This window comes from Gigantopelta aegis, chromosome 3, assembly GCF_016097555.1.
Source record: "Gigantopelta aegis isolate Gae_Host chromosome 3, Gae_host_genome, whole genome shotgun sequence".
In the NCBI taxonomy this organism is placed as follows: Eukaryota; Metazoa; Mollusca; class Gastropoda; order Neomphalida; family Peltospiridae; genus Gigantopelta; species Gigantopelta aegis.
The window spans coordinates 77,171,326-77,190,797 of NC_054701.1; the positions used below are offsets into that span (position 1 = coordinate 77,171,326).

The 19,472-nt window shown below is 37.3% G+C and overlaps 1 protein-coding gene across 1 annotated transcript; it reads left to right on the plus strand.

Moving 5' to 3' along the window:
• The first annotated feature begins 1,207 nt into the window (after positions 1 to 1,207).
• Positions 1,208 to 2,383, plus strand: LOC121368847 (nuclear factor interleukin-3-regulated protein-like). The gene has a single exon (XM_041493596.1). It carries the CDS (start codon positions 1,208 to 1,210, stop codon positions 2,381 to 2,383), a length of 1,176 nt encoding a protein of 391 aa, XP_041349530.1.
• Positions 2,384 to 19,472: the final 17,089 nt, after the last annotated feature.

Genomic DNA, 19,472 nt, shown 5'->3' on the forward strand with positions numbered 1-19,472 from the left:
GACTGTTGACTAAAGGTATCTACACACACACACACACACACACACACCCAAGAAAAAAAAGAAAAGAAAAAAACGAAGATACAACAACAAAGAAGAAACAACAACAAAGAACAACAAAGAACAATAGTACATTTAAAACAATGGCGACACAAATAAAACAGGCATTCTGTCGCTCAGTGACCAAAACCTAGTGAGTTATCTTTAGTCAGTATAGATATTATACAAACTTTTCAAGTTTCAAAATTATACTAGGGTAATTGTTCTATGTATTATTACGACAAAGTCAAATGGAGTTGGCGTAGGAAGCCAGTGGATTGGGCATTGTCCAAGATAGAAACCAGCACACCCATTAATCAAGTCAATTTCATATCCAAAAATAACAGATATCCACACATAAAAATGGCTTTGAATCACTTACAAGACTCATTAATGTTAAAGCAATTGGGTTGTTTCTGCAACTCTCTCGGTTGTCTTAATCGAAATTAATTGTGAGTTACTAGGTTTTCTCAATGGGTGGCAGCATTAACTAAGTCGCCCCTCGCTCATACTTAGTACCAATATTCTAGTCAGCACAGGGTCGATAATCCCTCCGCCCATGGTATAACATGCTACTGATATGAAAAACAAGCTGCTGAAAAACACGCTGCTGAATGTTGATCCCACTCATTCTAGACCATGTATTACAATTATTATACCTGGCAATAATGCACTGGGGTATTGTTAAATACATAATTCGTAGTCATTTCTTTCTTGAAGCATTATGGGAGGAAATATTTATAAAATTAAATATACCATGGTTCACACTGGAACAAATGTTATTTAAGACAATGTTCAAATATGTAGAGTATTTCCTTGGAAATTACAAAAGGTATAATTTAAAGAAAATGATATTAGTCAAAGACTAAATTAAATTTGTAGCCCCGTTGTATGAAAATTAGCAATTGACTAATTTGGCAATGGACACGGCGAGCTCTTGTGTTCTTGGAAATACCTATAGTGGATGTGGTAAAACAATTTCCAGGACCCCGTTTTACAAAGTGATCTTAGCGCTAAAATCACCTTAAGTGCACAACTACCGTATGCACTTATGGTGATCTTAGAGCTAAGATCGCTTCGTAAAACGGGGTCCTGGTATATAAATAATATTACGACAATCCATAACTATGGTGCTTTTTTATCTTTTCAGATTTGCAATAGGCTGGCCGTCATGGAAATGACCCACCAACACCACTACTCCACAGAACCGGAGTCGTGGCTCCCGGACCAATCTTCCGGAGACGGCGTCCACTACATGCCCAAACTGATACAGCGACGAGCCAAAAGAATCATCCCTTCAGACGAGAAGGACGACAAATACTGGGAGAAGAGGAAGAGAAACAACATGGCGGCGAAACGATCGCGCGAGAACAAGCGGAAGCTGGAGATCGACATCCGCCAGAAGGTGAACTACTTAGAGGAGGACAACGCGCTCCTCAGGAAGGAGGTCTCGCTGATCAAGGCCAAGTTTGGTATACCTCTGGATCAAAGTCTTCTGACGCCCGAGGAGCGGGCACAGTGCATGCGGGAAGTGAAGGCCGCCCAGGCCGCACAGGCGAGTCCGCACGACGACGATGACGATGACACTAACAGCGACAGCGTCTATCCTGTGTCCCTGCTGGCCATCAGCAGCACCAACGACGACGACGAGCAGAACCCGCACCTCATGTCCGAGAACGGGCACAGCGACCACGACCGGAGTCTGACGGACGAAGATTCGCGGTCGGAATCCGCGCACGTGCCAGCACGTCGGGGCGGAGGTGGCGGCCAATCGGTGTACAATTCTTACAACATGGCGATGGCGTGGGGGTCGAATAACCAGCAGTACAATCCGCACGCTTACAACAATGGCGGGCAGCATCTCCCGCCCGTGAACAACGCGTTTGCGGACAAACCTCCCGTCATGGACAATGGCTACCCTCGATACGGAGGGCAGCAGGAAAGCCAGTATAGGGCGTCGCCCTACGAATACTACCACCCAGTGTTTACCAATCAGGGTCATATTTACAATGGCGGCAACCCTTTGCCGACGGCTGCCGATCTGACGACCAGTCGGAACAAGCGCCTGGCTGTGAATAATGACGTCATACTAAATAAACACGACGAACAGGTCAATAGTGTGAGTGGGATGGATGCCGAGGTGCTGCACGGTCAGATTGCGGCAGCTCACGACATGTATAATGGCGGGAGAATGCACCAGGCGCAGATGGGCATGTCGGAAAGCGTGTCGCCAAATCAGGACTGTATCGACGAAAATGTGAAACGAGAAAATGTCGAACTCAAAGAAAAACTCAGAACTCTGACGTGTCAGGTTGAGAAGATGAAAAACATTGTTCTAAAGGAATGACTAGCAGAGGTCTTCCAGTCTGACTGACACAACTTGTGAACTTGTCCACATCAAGGTCAAAGTCAATGACTCTAGTATTTAAGCTTGCGAATCAGACCATAGAGACACGGTCTGGTGCTTATAAAACGTTTAGTGTCTGGACTCAAGACTTTAACATAGTCTGAGACTTTAACACCATGGCAACGCCATGCATAATTTATTGTACATACGCGTGACGTCATTGGAGCTTTGAGTCTAGACTCTAAAGTTTTACAAGCACGGGCCCAGGTTGTTATGAAAACCACTGTCGTTTAGGACACACGTGTCAACGTCAGATTGTCTTGAATTGGTCGAAGTCAATTACTAGTATTCAGCTTTGCTAGTCAGACCGCAGAACAAGTTGTCGTGAAGTACAGTCATACTGGGGGACTCAGTTCAACATAAGTCAGTTTTTCTGTCTTGTTTTAGAGAAGGTAAGGTCAATTAGAGCGTTCTAACGATCCAGAAATCAGAGTAGTGCTATCCTGCGTTAGAGTTCGTCTGACTTTATCTATTTAACTTATGGCTTTGGAACGTTTATGATATTTAACATGCTGACAAGTAAGATTATGAATGACGCATTTCTGAAGAGAGATCTTGGTAATAGTAAGAAATGCATAGCAGCAATGAACACGTCATTACAACATACACGTCATAGTAAGACGATGCCAGCAGTATTGAATACTGTGGTAAATTTAAAATCAATAATGTTGTGTTCAGGGATGGGGAAAGTTAAAGAGGTCGCAAACAAATTGAACATTTCCATCCTATTCTATCCCATCAATCGTCTAGTGAGAAGCTGCGAGCGCTCGGCTCCCTGAACTGAGCATGCACTTTGTATTCGTCATAATAGTAAGCATGTCATTCATATCACAACGGCGTTTACGCTATAGTAACATACACGTCATAATAAAATGATGCAATAATACTGAATATTGCGGTAAATTAAAATTATTTGTTCGCTAGAGGAAAACAAATGTACATGGATGTTTTATTTGACAATCAAAATGTTATCGGGTATTAATATATTGTTATGGACGAATGAGTGACTGAAGTGAATGAATGAATGAATGAATGAAAACTTTAATTAATAATCGAATGCATAATATGAATGATGTTGTTTAATGTTACTGTAGCACAATGTTTTATTGTATATACTAAATTTAGTGATACAATTAGTTAAAGGTTTCCAGACGTGTTAGATTGATCTTTTTTCTCCCATTTTTGCTTTCTAAAGAATAAATAAAATATCACATGTTTAGGTGGGCCCTATATCCTTTCTACAGAACAATTTATTTCACTCTGGCCGTTCAGCAACGACACATGAGGTTGATATCAAAATAATACACGTGACATAATGGTTTACAGGAGGATTGTCAATCTAATTAAAATTAGCTCCACAATTACATGTGGATCTAACACCAGCCAGTTGGAGCTCATGTCCACCAATCAAAACTTTACTTGCAGAATCCTGCCAGTGATTTAAAAATAATTTGAAAACATTCCGAATTGTCCTGAGGGTATACGACATGTTTCGTGTGAATTACGAATGCCTTAAAACATGTTTTATTTTATAAAATAAATAATTTGTAATGTAAAACTGAAGACTGATTTAGTTTGGGTTTTTTTATAAATAAATAAATAATTTTTAATGTAAAATTGAAGACTAATAACCCACCCCGTACGTATTGGTATGGTTCGCTGTACTGCGGCCACTAAAGTAGACTCGCCCGATATTTTTAGAATTTGTATGCTCCCAAATAACGTTATAAAAGGCGAAGTGTGATTGGTCAATATTTAAATTATTATTTACAGACGAAATGTTACCTGGACATGGGGACTACGCAGTGTTGTTAGTTTTAAATCACTGGCAGGATTCTGCAAGTAAGGTTTTCATTGGTGGACATGAGCTCCAACTGGCTGGTGTTAGATCCACATGTAATTGTGGAGCTAATTTTAATTAGATTGGAGGATTGTATAAATAAAACAAATCATATCAAAGTATAACAATATACATGGATTAAGCTGGGTAATAAAACCTATTAGCAACCTGATGGTGATTTTAGGCAGAAATATATATAGCAAGTTTTTATTTGCCAAACAAAACAAATAGATCAATAAACAAAATATTTTTGCTTCTTTTTATTTATTTCTTTTTTTTACTGGTATGGGTGATTGAAAATTTTTAGACATTAGAGTTGTAAATATGACAAACAATGGTGTAAAATTCGATACATGTAATCATAGATTTGACGAATTAAAGATTACTGGTGTTCTTTAGATGATAGAAAAAAAAATCATTTCAACTTATTTTAGTGCTTATATCCAATTAATGTTCAAGCACGCTGTCCTGGACACACACACACACACACACACACACACACACACACACACCTCAGCTACCTGGGCTGTCTGTCCAGAAAAACGGGTTAGTTGTTAGTTGGTTAGTGGTAAATAAGTTAAAATTCGCTCCCTTGGTGTTTTCGTCTGTGAACAATTACTGTGATGTGTATTCAGTGGCGTAGCCGGGGAGTTGGGAGAGGAAGGAGGCAAGGGAGCCATATTCCCCAATCAAACCTTTAAAAAAAAAAATTGTATTTTTTTATTATAAAATACATGCACACATATATACAAACATATATACTTATATACTTATACATACATACATACATACATACATGCATACATATATATACATATAAACACATACATAGTGTGGGTTGCCCCTCCCCCAATATAAAAGCCTGTCTACGCTAGTGTGTATTATGAGGTTATTATTTTAAAATTTGGTTTGCTGTGACATAACTCAGCATTTTAAATGCTTACATTAAATGGGAGACAAAATAAATAAATAAATAAATAAATAAGCGATAAAGAAATATGAAACCACAGAGCAACAGGAGCGAGATTTATGTCAGTCGGATTACATAAGGGGTCGAATTTACGAAACAATATATTAATACGAATTGCGAGCGAATCTTAAACGTGGGCAAAATAATGACGGGTGCACGTGGTTAAACGGATGCGTTGATTAAAATTAGTAAATATTAATGACTGTTTAGGGACATTACCTATATATAAACAACATAGTATATTATTACGTTTAGTCTGAAGAACAGGGCTCGAAATTAACAACGGCACCGTATAAATGGTCGTAGATCAGGAGCATCATGCTCAACGATGACAAAATGTATACACACCTGGTGTACATTATCTGCCAGTATATATTTCAGTGTATATTGTACATTTCAAATATGTCTTAATAAAGCAAACTAACCTTACAGTCATGTTTATTTTCTGAAAAGTCACTTTTTAAAACATTGCCGTAGACATGGTCAAAATTGCGTAGGTTGTTAATTTCACTCATGGCAATTTAAAAAACAATTGCCGCGGGAGACAAATTCTTAAGTTAGATTTAAGTAGATTTGGTGGTTCAATAATGGTGTATTTATTTGGTAATGCTTTACTATCGTGTATGAAAACAGTGATACCAAAGAAAGAATTGATATATGTGATGTGAACTCGGTACATATTTGTAAATATTCAAAATACAAAAATAACCAAGGCGTGTTTTTTGTTTATGCATTAAAAAAGTCAGGAACATGATGTTTTTCTGTCGATTTTCATTATGTTGTATTGTATACTAGGTAGGCGATCCTGTTTGTGGGATTGTTGTTTCTAAGTGGATATATTTATTTATTATATTATGTAATTTAAAATTAAACAAAACTGATAAAATCATTGGTGTATTCCCAGTTGTAACTCTGTTTAAGAAACGAATATTTATTATGCATACATGTCCTAAATAATATAGGGATGAATTTAAGAAACCTGTTTTTCTTAAACGCGACTATTAAGCATGATAAATATATGTAGTTATACTGTAAGAAAAGAACCCTGTTTTCAAACATTTGATAAAATAATGTATTAATTTCACAGAAGCAAAATAGATGTATAAAAATAAAATTATAAAATTGAATAATAAAACTGAAAATTGTTTTTTTTTAGTCAACAATGACTTTCTGGTATTTTCTCTAAGTTTAAGATGCAATCCTTTTAATTTTGTGTGCATAATTAGACTTATTATATAGCAATACACGAGACAAACACAAATTACATATAATGGAATTTAAGTATTAGAAAAAGTGTCACTCGGAATATTTTTGAAGCCATAAAAAACAGTTTATTTCAAATATTCCTTGCAAAACGTATTCTGTTTATTTTCTAATTTCTGTTAAAAAAAATACCGTTTAATTGTAGATATTCTGAACAGTTAAAGAAATGAGAATATTAATTGAGTTTTCTTTAATTTTCTTTTAATTTTTTCATTTTTAATCCGATTAGTGTTATGTCTGTTAAAAATGTGTCAATATCTTGTGAATATTGTAGGCCCATTTTGACTGTTTATTTACGGAATTCATTATATCATGAAAATCAAATACACGTTTCTTTTAATGTTCAGTATATATCGACCTCGTTAATGACAGTATTATAGTACGTAATCGTAGCATATTCTGTTGTAAATGTTGTTGGACTTATTTTTTTTTGAAATTCTTATATTGCTATACAATAAAATGTAATAGACGTGGTATAATATTCGTAATCAGTGTGATATGCAGTTGTATGAAATGTAGTGATTTATAGAACTATATTGTTGTACAATACATATTAACTAATGTGATATCCCCTATAGCTATGCTATGTTAGGCTTGTTTAATATAATTACTAGCTCTAGTTAATGTACATAAGCCTAAATTACACAAGTAATATATTAAATGTGTACACTTCTAGACGTATAATGTAACGCTGATTTGTAGAAAATGTTGAGTTTGTACATCCTTTTGAAGTGCTAGTTTTCCCCCCAAACATATCTGGATGTAAATGCAAAAAGAAAGCCCATGTCTTTCTTTTTTTCCCTTTTTTTATATTAAAAAGCCCATGTCTTAGTAATGTCTTACATTCGTAAGGATCTCTTGTTTTTACACTGTAACACGTAATTGTGCACAACTGTAGAGATCATTAGATAACCGAACTATTTAAATGATAATCTTTTGGTATTTCTGTTACAAACATTTTGTAAAATTCTACGGTTGAAATATTATTTCCGTTTATAGCAAGAGACCCGTTTGTACTATTTTGCCAGCAGTTTGCACCTACAAAAACGTCACTTTTTGTTCTCTCATTAAAAATAAATAAATTGATTTCCTGCCCCGTTTGTTGTTAAATACAAACCTTTGAAAATTGCAAGAATGATTGTTTCGTTCTCGCGACACTCTACGGGGTGGGATTTAGCTCAGTCGGTAGAGCGCTCGCCTCAAGTACTTTGGTTGCGAGATCGAACCTCCTCGGTGGACCCATTCTGATTTCCCCACAATCCAACCAGTATTCCACAGCCGTGGTATGTATTGTCCTGTCTGTGGGGAAGTGCATACAAAAACTCCTTGCTGCTAATGAAAAAGGGTCGTTGGGTTTTCTCTAAAACTATGTGTCCAAATTATTCAACGTTTGACATCCAATAACCGATGATCACTAAATGTATGTGTTCAAGTGATGTCGTTACACAATACAAACTTTAACTTTAACTCGCGTATTACATTTAAGACCTCATTCACATGGTCATAACGGGTTACGCGAATAAAAGAAAAGAATGAAAAAAGAGAAATTAGTACGTAACTCATTTCATTTCTGCATAACCCACTGTGACCGTGTGAATGCTATCTTTAATATACGTAACACATAAATGGGTTACACAAATTGTAAATGATCAGAGACCTGAAATACAAGTATTATACTATTTATTGTTGATGTTTGTTTACTGCATCTCAATCAATGAATCACACAATCGATTTATCTTAAAAGTACACAACAAACATAATTGTTTTTTGTGCAACCAAACCATACGGTAAATATGTTGGTAATTTTGTATGGTGTATTTTTTTTCTTCACATTAAGTTATATTTTTAGTGTAGACTTTATTTCATCTGTATATATTCCAAAGCATTGACATTGTTTCATTGACTGTCTGTGTATATAAACCCCTACTCTATTTGACTATACATATCATTTCGCAATATTACTATTTTACGGGTTTAGCAAATTAATTCGGTAAGAAAAACAAAACATATTACTGGCTGTTTTCCTTAAACGTGAAATTGTATGTGGTTACACCCACGTAAAACCAAAACAGTCTTTGTAAATTCGACAATTTATGTTTGTTTTTCCCCGAGTTACAATGCGCTTTTGATCAGGAATAAAACAGACGCAATCGTTATATATTTACAAATATGCATATGCACGTGCAACACAATGCTGTATTCGTTTGGTTTTTATCAGAGACGGATCTAGGGGGCACCAGGGGCCCGCCCGCCCCCCCCCCCCCGTAAATCTTTTTTACGATTCCCTCCAAACCTTCCCCAAAGTTCCATTGGCATTCCTTCCGCCTCATGTCATAGGGGCCTCCCTAAATGGATTTTCTGGATCCGCCACTGTTTATAATAGATAAACACAATTAATCAGTAGATTTTCAAATTTGAACAAATAGAATACTAGTACATGTTAGTAATATTATAAAAGTTGCGGTTCTTAGGCCCAGTTTCACAAAACATTATGGGCTGAATTTACAAAGCCTGGTTATGTGTTATACGCGTGTAACTACATACAGTTACAATGCTTAAACACCTGTGTAACTACATACAGTTACAATGCTTAAACACCTGTGTTACTACATACAGTTACAGTGCTTAAACACCTGTGTAACTACATACAGTTACAGTGCTTAAACACCTGTGTAACTACATACAGTTACAGTGCTTAAACACCTGTGTAACTACATACAGGTACAATGCTTAAAAACCTGTGTAACTACATACAGTTACAATGCTTAAACACCTGTGTAACTACATAGTTACAATGCTTAAACACCTGTGTAACTACATACAGTTACAATGCTTAAACACCTGTGTAACTACATACAGTTACAATGCTTAAACACCTGTCTAAGAAAAACATGCTTCGTAAATTCGGCCCAACAAGTTTACGTTTGCGACTAGCAGTTGTACCGTATAACGTAATAACATACGAGTCATAGTTTACATGTATTTAGCATCTATTTCACGCAGACAAAATTACATCATTACGGAAGATTGGTAATTTTAAGGACAAAGGAAAATGATATTTGTGTATTTTTAAAGTATATTTGATGTACTGTTAATAGTAATAGGAACTGTTGTTTAGTCATAAATTGACGTTTACGTCCAAAACTAGGCTTATGATGCTGTGTGAAACGGGGCCCAGATGCAAACGGAAACATGTAGAACCCAGTCCTAAATTCACGAAACCCTTCTGAACCTAGTTGGTTTCTAAAGGGTTTTTTTTTTTTTAATTCTGAGGGTTTTTTATGTCACATTCATGAAACCATTCTAATGGAGTAAAATAGTTTATGAATTATATTTTAGTTGCTTATTGTGTAGCAATGAACGAGACATTTTGAAACGTTTTTTTGTTGTTGTAATTAATTTGAACCTGGAAATACATTTTACGTCGTAATTTTCTGCATTCTGTTGTACAAGTTACAATATATAATTATACATAGAATATAAATATGTAAATTGTTGTTGCTTTTTACATGGTAATACTTGTATGAAATTGGTATGTGATATTTGTTCTAGCATAGTTCAAGAATATCATAAATATGAACAGAGCTAGAAAACTTGTTTTTGTAACAGACCTGCACTTTTTAAACAGTCATAGCTGGCGTCGCAGTTTGGCTAAACATATTGCTATACACACGAGTACATAGACCAGGGATTGAAATACTACCGTCCCAACCGGGTATTTGTCAGTCAACATCACCACGAGTTGGGAAATGTTGTTTTTGGTGGATTTTTTTAGTCAATTATTTTACGTTTATAACCATACATCAGTCATATTTGGTCAGGCAAGTTTTGATTTGGGTCGGCAGAATTTGTAACTTACCGGACCGAATATCCGTCAGAAATGTCAGCCAATTTCGACCCCTGCATACATGTAAAACTTATAAATCACAACCTCTTTGTTACCATAGTAACATAATACACATTATGTAACTTGTTTGGGCTTTCGTGTCATTTTTCAAGTGATTTCAACAGATTCATCCTTAACATAATATAGCAAATTTTTATTTTTATAATCACAGTCCGAAATTGTTATGTCTAGATACACATTTCATTTTGACTTGTATCCAATTAAGGTTCAAGAACGCTGTTCTGTTACACACACACACACACACACCTCAGCTATCTGAGCTGTCTGCCTAGGACAATGGGGTACCGACAATGAGTTAATGATAAAGTGAGAGAAAAGTTGGTATAAACTTCAACACTTAGTCGTTACAACTCGATATGGATAGGGGCCGGTACAGCGATACGAACCCAATACCTACCAGTGCGGTGTTCGATGGCTTTACCATTACACCAACGAGGCCGGCTTAGGAACACGTAATTTGTTATCTGGTATACTGACAATAGTAACTGATAATGATTCTGTATTTGGTGATTATAGAGACGTAGTAGGTCAATCCCTGTTACGGAATAAAGGTAATCGCGATCACAGTAAACATTTAATGGTCTAATTAGAAAGGTATGTGCTTAATCACCTATATCTTCAAACAGGGTCATAGCGAACGAGGGGGCACGGGGGAAATGTACCACCCCACCCCACCCCCAATTAAACATTTTTTTCTTCTTTTTTTTACTGTATTAAATTTTATTCATTCATTTCATTTCAACTTATTTCCGTGCTTATTTCCAATTAAGGTTCAAGCACGCTGTCCTAGGCACACACCTCAGCTATCTGGGCTGTCTGTCCAGGAGAGTGGGTTAGTCGTTAGTTGTTAGTGAGAGAGAAGAGCGTGTAGTTGTCTTACACCTACCCACTGAGTCGTTAAAACTCTTTCCGGGTGGGAGCCGGTACTGGGCCACGAACCCTGTACCTACCAGCCTTATGTCCGATGGCTTAACCACCATCGAGGCCGGTTAAATTTTATAAATCATACATACATAGTGTGCCCCCCCCCCCCCCCCCCTCCTCCCCCTATAAAATTCAAGCTAATCCAATGTCTTCTAAAGGATTTTAATTGGCGTCTGAACGTTTTAAGGTCGGGTGTGGAGAGGAGGGTGGTACTTGTTAACACTATCTTAACATATTTTAAACTGTAAAAGTGTGTTTTGTTTCACGACACCACTAGAGCACATTGATTTATTTATCATCGGCTATTGGATGTCGGACATGTGATAATTTGGACATAGTCTTATAGAGGAAACCCGCTACATTTTTCAGTTAGTAGCAAGGGATATTTTATATTCACCATCCCACAGACAGGATAGCAGATACCACGGCCTTTGATATACCAGTCGTGGCCGGTGCACTGACAGGAATAAGAAATGACCCAATAGGCCCACCGACGGAGATCGATCCTAGACCGACCGCGCATCAAATCTAAACCAAAGTGAACAGTTTTTCTCATATTAATTTAATATCCAAACATGTCAACCCTGGGCATAGTCTTTATTATTAGCCATCAATTTTTCGTTTTAAAGGTTTCCATTGTGAACCTGTTGTGCTGGACTTTGTTTTCATATCTGTTTTTGATTGGTCAGTGCAATGACAGTTACTTGTAATGTCGCAAACACGTGTAAAATATCAATTTACGCCCGACACGGAAATATAAGCAAGACGCCATTTTATCTATATCTGATTAGCTGGTAACACAAACGGGAAGTTTTTATGCAACAGATAGCAGAAAATAGCGAACAGTGTGACCCATATGTGTTTATGATTACATTTATTTCATACTAAGTGTATTGTAGCTGGCTATACATGATTAAGAGGGCAGTCCATCGTCATTTTGCACACTGTTATTTAATTAAATAAGTGTTCGAATAATCTACAGCATTTTCAGACTATACGTTGTTACGTGTAATATGGGAATAAAAAAAAAATTAATAATATATTTTGTAAAACCAAATAATGCAGTGTTTGTGGGTGGGGTTTGGGAGGGGGGGGGGGGGGGTCCTATTTTTCCAACTTATTTCATTGGACTATAAATGTAAAATCAAATTCGAACGCTGACAACCAAATCCTCGTAATTTTCGCGTAATTAAACGCAATATTCCCGCCACATACTACCAAATCAAATCCCATAGACGACAGTTTAACATATGTGGCTACAATTCCTACCTGCAGCGTATCATTCGAAGTAAACAGCACGGATATAAATACCATCATCCCTCACCATTAAAGTGAATAATAAAAAGTTGAGGGTCAAGCTGTTCATTTCAGAGATAACGGGAAGCGTCTATGAATACCCTAGTTCCGCACAAAATTTGAGTACTTTTTTTAGCTACCCATATATGTTTCAAGAACTAGGTTACTTGATACAGTGGTACTAGATGTCAAAATAAAATTGCACACACGTTTTGCCCAGATGAATTTTTTTGTTACAACCAACACACTCTCACCCTTATCACCAATCACAGGACTTGTGGTGATAACGTCTCTGTCAAAAGTTGGGTGCACCTCGAACTTTGACCCATCCGGAAGTTATTTGGTTTAGTACTACCTACAGACATAAGAATCCGTTACATTTGCAAATGTCTGGTTTTAGTCTTTGGTTCCTTAAAATATTCAATCCTAGTATTGCTAAGTCCTTGTGTATCTAACAGTAAACTATGTTATGTGTAGTACTAGAATTTACAGTAATAGTATAGGGTATACATGTTCAAAGTGCTCAAACAAATAAAATATTAGTTACTGTGATCTGTAGTATTGTTGCTCAAAACCATGTACGTATGTAGTGTTCAGCCATTTTGGAACCTTAATCTACAAACACGAAAACCAAAATCTTGCAGTGCATCAACTTTTGTTGACCAATAAAACTTGCAAATAGTGCTACTGTGTGTTGTGTTAAACTTTCTGTCAAGTGAAAACAACTATAGATGAAGAAGGAAGAGATGTTTTATTTAACGACGCACAGTACAGTTTTCTTCACAGTTATATATAATAACGGGCCAATGGTTAAGGACAACGAAAATAATGAAAGATAATATCAACTGAAGCCACGTCACGGGCTACTCTTTTCGACTAACATCCTATAGACAGGATAATACCTACCATGGCCTTAATTACACAGGTTGTGGAGCACTGGCTGGAACAAGAAATGGCCCAAAAGGCCCACTGATCGGGATCGATCCTAGATTGATCGCGCATAAGGCGAGCGCTTTTCCACTGAGCTACGTTTCGCCCCAGATGATAAGTATTCTACATGTAGTTCTGTACTGGCACACTTCATCAAATGATCATATTATATGAGGCTGGTAGGTAATTGGTTCGTATCCCACCTGGGGTAACGGGGAATTTTTCATGCCAGTTCCGGTGTCGCGAAATATATTCTCCCCCCTAGAAAATCGCCGACCGGCGGATTTATTTCTCGCCCCCCCCCCCCCCCCCCCCCCTATAATGTGTTATATATAGCACGATGATCTATTTCTACCATAGTCCATACGCATACAAATTATGTGCTGTCTTTAATAGTCATCGAAAAAAGAGAGAAATATCCTTATTTATTACATATCCATTCAATCGTAGTATAGTAATAAAGACCATTCCGATCCGTACAATTAAAAAATCTTTTATTGAACATATGTCCAATAAAAGCCTGAACTATTTTGGGGGAAACCCCCATATTATTGTTTGAGAGTTAGCTCCCTTGAATGTTTATTATTATTTTATTAATTTTAAAATAAATAAATAAACTAAAGAAGGTATGTAATAAATACAGAACTTCACATACGTTTTTTTCGTTCCTATTTATTGCACTTGTTTATTGTGCGCAAGAATATATACCACTCGACCGCTACGCGGTCTCGTGCTATATATTATTCTTGCGCACAATAAACTCGTGCAATAAATAGGAACGAAACAAAACGTATGTGAAGTTCTGTGTATATATTACACTTTTTGGAAACAGTTCACAAGCGAATTACTCTCTAATTATACATTACATTAGAAGAATACCCTCTATTTTACCTTTAGTTTACACTGTCTATGATTATAATTAATTTCTATCTATAGTATAGAGACTATAGACGATATTTTAGTTCTTTATTTCATTTGTGAATGCAGTGCCCCGATTTCCTCCATAAGGTATTCATACGTCATGCACCGGCCTCGGTGGCGTAGTGGTTAAGCCATCGGACTACAGGCTGGTAGGTACAGGTTCGCAGCCCGGTACCGGCTCCAACCCAGAGCGAGTTCTTAAGGGCTCAATGGGTAGGTGTAAGGCCACTACACCCTCTTCTCTCTCACTAACTACTAACCAACTAACAACTAACCTACTGTCCTGGACAGACAGCCCAGATAGCTGAGGTGTGTGCCCAGGACAGCGTGCTTGAACCTATAAGCACGAAAATAAGTTGAAATAAATAAAAATAAAATAAAAATACGTCATGCATTTTAAAACATTTCAGAAAGACATTAATCCATGGATATGATTTGAATAAAAACATATACTCTCAGTCAAATATATAAAACTCAGATAATGTTTCGCTTGTAGTGACGACTTCTATTGTAAACTGAATTATATAATTATAGGGGTCACTTTATTATCCATTATACAAGTGATTCTACTGATGTAGTGGCGTATATTTAGGAGAGTTTTGGGCTATCCTGGCAGTGTACTTATCTAATATGATGATGTATATACACACACAGGGTGAGCTTCTCTTGTTTCATTCTCCTGCTAGTGCACTATTATAATTTGCATAGTAGAGAAAGTTTGTTTTACTCCACCAGTAATATATTGGTCTACTATGATAATGCATTTAGCTCTCCGGTTAGTCTATATAATAAATAACTATGTGATAAATAGAATCTCACATCCGTGCTAATTTTATTACAGTGGGTGTGTGGGGGTGGGGTGGGGTGAAGTGGATAGAGGATATATAGTGGGAACTAATAATTCCATACTTTCTCAGAAGCTCGTGGTATCGTATAACAACAAATGACATTATATTCAAATCAAACCATAAACATTTTATTTCAAATTAAGTATCCATCAGGGAACCTTGCATAAAATATAGTAAATAAAGAGAACGAAAATACGAAGTTATGAAGTCCTATCATATAAACACGAGTCTTTTTTCTTCTTAGATGCACACGATTTTATCCAGCGATTTTTTTTCTCAGTGACATATAATCGAATGCTCGCATCTTCCCGTCTTCAATACATTTTAAGATATGATTGCGCATATTGGCAATGTTATATTTCACTGAGGGAGACATATCCTGGGCCAACTGGAAGGCATTGGCTATTGCAAAGACCCCACAATCATTCCCATTCGGCTGAGGCTGAACATCTAGAACTGTCACTGTAAGTGACCCATCTGTGTTCAAACGATTCTTGAAAATTTCTTTCATTTGCCGTTTTATGTTGTCAGTAATGGGATGAGATGGAATGCTGTCAGCGAATTGAATTCCATCCTTACTCCCAGAAACGGTCACCCAGTGATCATGGTCATGTAAGATTTTCACAGTGGTATCCATTGGCTTGAATGCTGTCTGCTTCAGTAGTGTAGACTGATTTTGAATACCAGTAGACTCCGTGATGAGCATATGGCAAGCATCAATCACTCTGTCGCTCAACCATGCACCGTTGAGAATGTCGCATCGATCACTCTCGTTCAGTTTAAATTTTGGTACCCATTTCGACGACCTTTGTGGCAGCTCTTCTGTCCTGACAGATTTTGTTGCACTTTCAGGTTTGTTCCACCTCGTTAAGATTCACGGCATTGTATTTGGTTTTCAGCACGGCATCACCCTTCTTCAATACGTAGAGTCCTTTCCCTAAAGTTTGCGTCACTGTATATGGACCCTTGAATCGTGGTGCGAGTTTGTGTCCCTTCCTGGTATGTCGTCGACGGTTGACTATCGCCACGTGATCGCCAATCTGGTAATTAAAATATATTAAATTTAGTAAGATGTAGTCATTGCAAACATTGATCATTTCGGTTGAACCCCGAGAAAGCCTACAGGCCTTCAACTTAACTTTTTACAGGTAGCCACCCGGGCTACCAGCTTATGCCTTTTGGTAGCACTGAAACAACATATTAAGTCAGTGATTTTAAAAATGCACTGGCTCAGACTGAAAATTCACTGACCCATAATATATTTTATCATATGCATGTATACCAAAAATAATTTTTAAACTAATACAACTCGATACAAAATGTATCAGTTAATATACGTTTTGATAATATAATGCTCTTTTTTTTACCAAGGAATATTTTTTTAAAAATATATTTTTAAGAAATGTTTCGGGTTTTTTTTTTTAATTGTATAGTTTACGTATTACAGCACAATGCTTGTCTACGAAGCAACAAGGCATACCATAAATTAATTACCTCAAATATGGATCCTCTGTGCTTAATGTCGTATCGTTTCTTTTGTTTCTTCTGGGCATCTGATATGTTGTCCTGGGCGGTGTCACGATGCTTGGTCGGGTCTGCCAGCTGCTTCATTCTGGTGCCGACATCGTCCATGTCCACATCACATGTTGCATCGTCTACCTGGTATTCTAGGTCGACGGGGAGTCGGGGCTTCTGACCATAAAGCAATTCAAATGGCAAATACTTTGTAGAACTCTGTTTGTACGGTAGGCGAAGGCTATGGCATGTATGTACTGATCCCAGTCGGTGCACTCATCGTGTACCAGCTTCATAAGTTGAGTAACCATGGTTTGATTAAATCGTTCTGTTAGACCATTTGTCTGAGGATGATATGCCGATGTCATTGTTTGGTCAATGTCCATGGTATCGCACAACTCTCGCACTAGTTTATTGCAAAACTCCCGTCCTTGATCGTGCAGCAATACCTCGGTTGAGCCGTATCTGTATACCAAACTCAACAGAAAGGCATGGATACTCTCGGCAGATTTGTTTTCTAATGCTCCTACCTCGACCCATCTTGTCAGATACTCTTGTTGCGACGATGACGTAACGCTTTCCGTCGGAGGTCTCCTTCAAGTGTCCTACAAGATCAATCCCCCACCTGTGAAACAGTCCTAGGAACAGGGTGAAGGGTGGCAACCTGCGGCTTATTACTTGCATTCGATCTCTGACATCTTTGGCACTGTTGACAAAATGTTTTGATATCTGCCGTCATCGTTTTCCACCAGAACCTGTCAGATAATTTCTTGATGGTCGCGTTTTGGCCAAAGTGACACCCTCCTATAAGGTGACTGTGAAGGGATTGCATTAAGGCCATTTTTTCTTCTTCTCCGATAACAACCTTCCGACGCTTTCCATTGTGTCCTATGTGGTACAGCGTACGGTCTTCAAGTGTAAACACCTTTGCCTTTTCTCGCAGACGTCGCTTTTGACTCTTGGTATAGTCTTCTGGATAGTAGGACGAAGCAAGATAGTTGATCAAAACCCGAGCAGCAATGGAGTTCATATTGCGTAAGATAATTAGCTTCACATACAGCAGCAGCAAACGTTGGCAAAATTACATAAGAATGAGTGATGTATTGTGAACAAAATTTTACCTTCCTTATATAGGAAAATATTAAATAAGTTTAGTTACACTGTATCAGTCATTATCCTTGATATTTTCTAATTACTACATTGTATATCTAACATCAAAGTGGACAGGAGTGTTCGTGGGTGTGAAATTGTATTTATTGTATCACGCTTTGGAGTCGGTACCTTTGATCTTACCCGTGGTGTATCCTATAGTTAAACGATGTGCGCGTCTAACCTATTTTTAACAGTGTTTCAAAGTACGCTAGGAACTCATGAATGAAAAATAACATAGTAATACAAATCCCATTGAACATAACTGAGACGTGAAATAGAACATTGCTTTTAAATGTAACAATGACACCGACATTGCACAACAATATAAATCGGTAAATGATTTATGTTTTAAAAAAACATTAAAACACAAAACATTCGGTCAGATGAAATCCAAATTAACGGTAAACGAAAGTTCAAGGTTTAATTATTACACTTCAAACATTGTACATGTATTCAAATGTGATACTCATTTCCTCCTGTGGGTGTTAGAAACCATTCTTATAGTTCTCATTTTTAATATGTACTTTTAGTGCGCTACATCTGACCTTAAACAATACTCATGGAATTATACTTATACATGTACGCTGTAAAATATCATCTAAGAACATCATTTTAGTAGCGTTATAACAGATATAAAATGTTTAGAACCACCACATTAAGACAGGTGTTTACTGTTTGCAGAAAGGAAACAAACAATTCTTGAAGAAGTATCTAGCTATAAACTTTCATTATATTTGCTTACAAATATTTGACAATTCAAATGCATAATTAATAGGCTACATTATTCCAGTAACTGAAGTTGGATGTGTGCGTGTGTATGTGCGTGTGTTTATCTTTGCGAGGGTCTGTATCATATGTGTATATGTATGTATTATGTGCGTGTGTGTGTCTATGTATGTGTGTGTGCGCGTGTGTGGCATGCTCACGTGTATAAAACATAACAGTGATATAAATATGTTCAACAATAATTTACCTGAATATTGTTCATTAAATGACAGAATAACTAAAAATGAGTAAGGGGCGAATATTTTATGGGGGTGATTCTATTTCGTGGGTCGGGGCGATTCTATTTCAAGGGGGGAGGTTTTATTTCGAAATAGATTCGCCGGGGGGCGAAAATGTTACGGGGGCGATTCTATCTCGTGACACCGGCTCTAACCCAGAGTGAGTGCACCGCTAGGCTTAATGGATAAGGTGTAAGGCCACATACACCGAGTTTCACCCACTTTACAGATGCGATTATGGATGTGATTACCCGGTATGCACTTCAGGTTCAGTGTACCCCGGGCTGGGGTTATACCGAGATAGCTTAGCTGAGAGCAAGCGTGGAGCATGGCCCTGTCAAGTAGTCTCATACCGAAATGGAAATACTGCGGCTTCACCATTCATCTCATCATCATCCATGTTTGTAATGTCCAAAAACAATAAATGTCTTTGTCTCCTTGTTAAATGTTTGTGGCGTT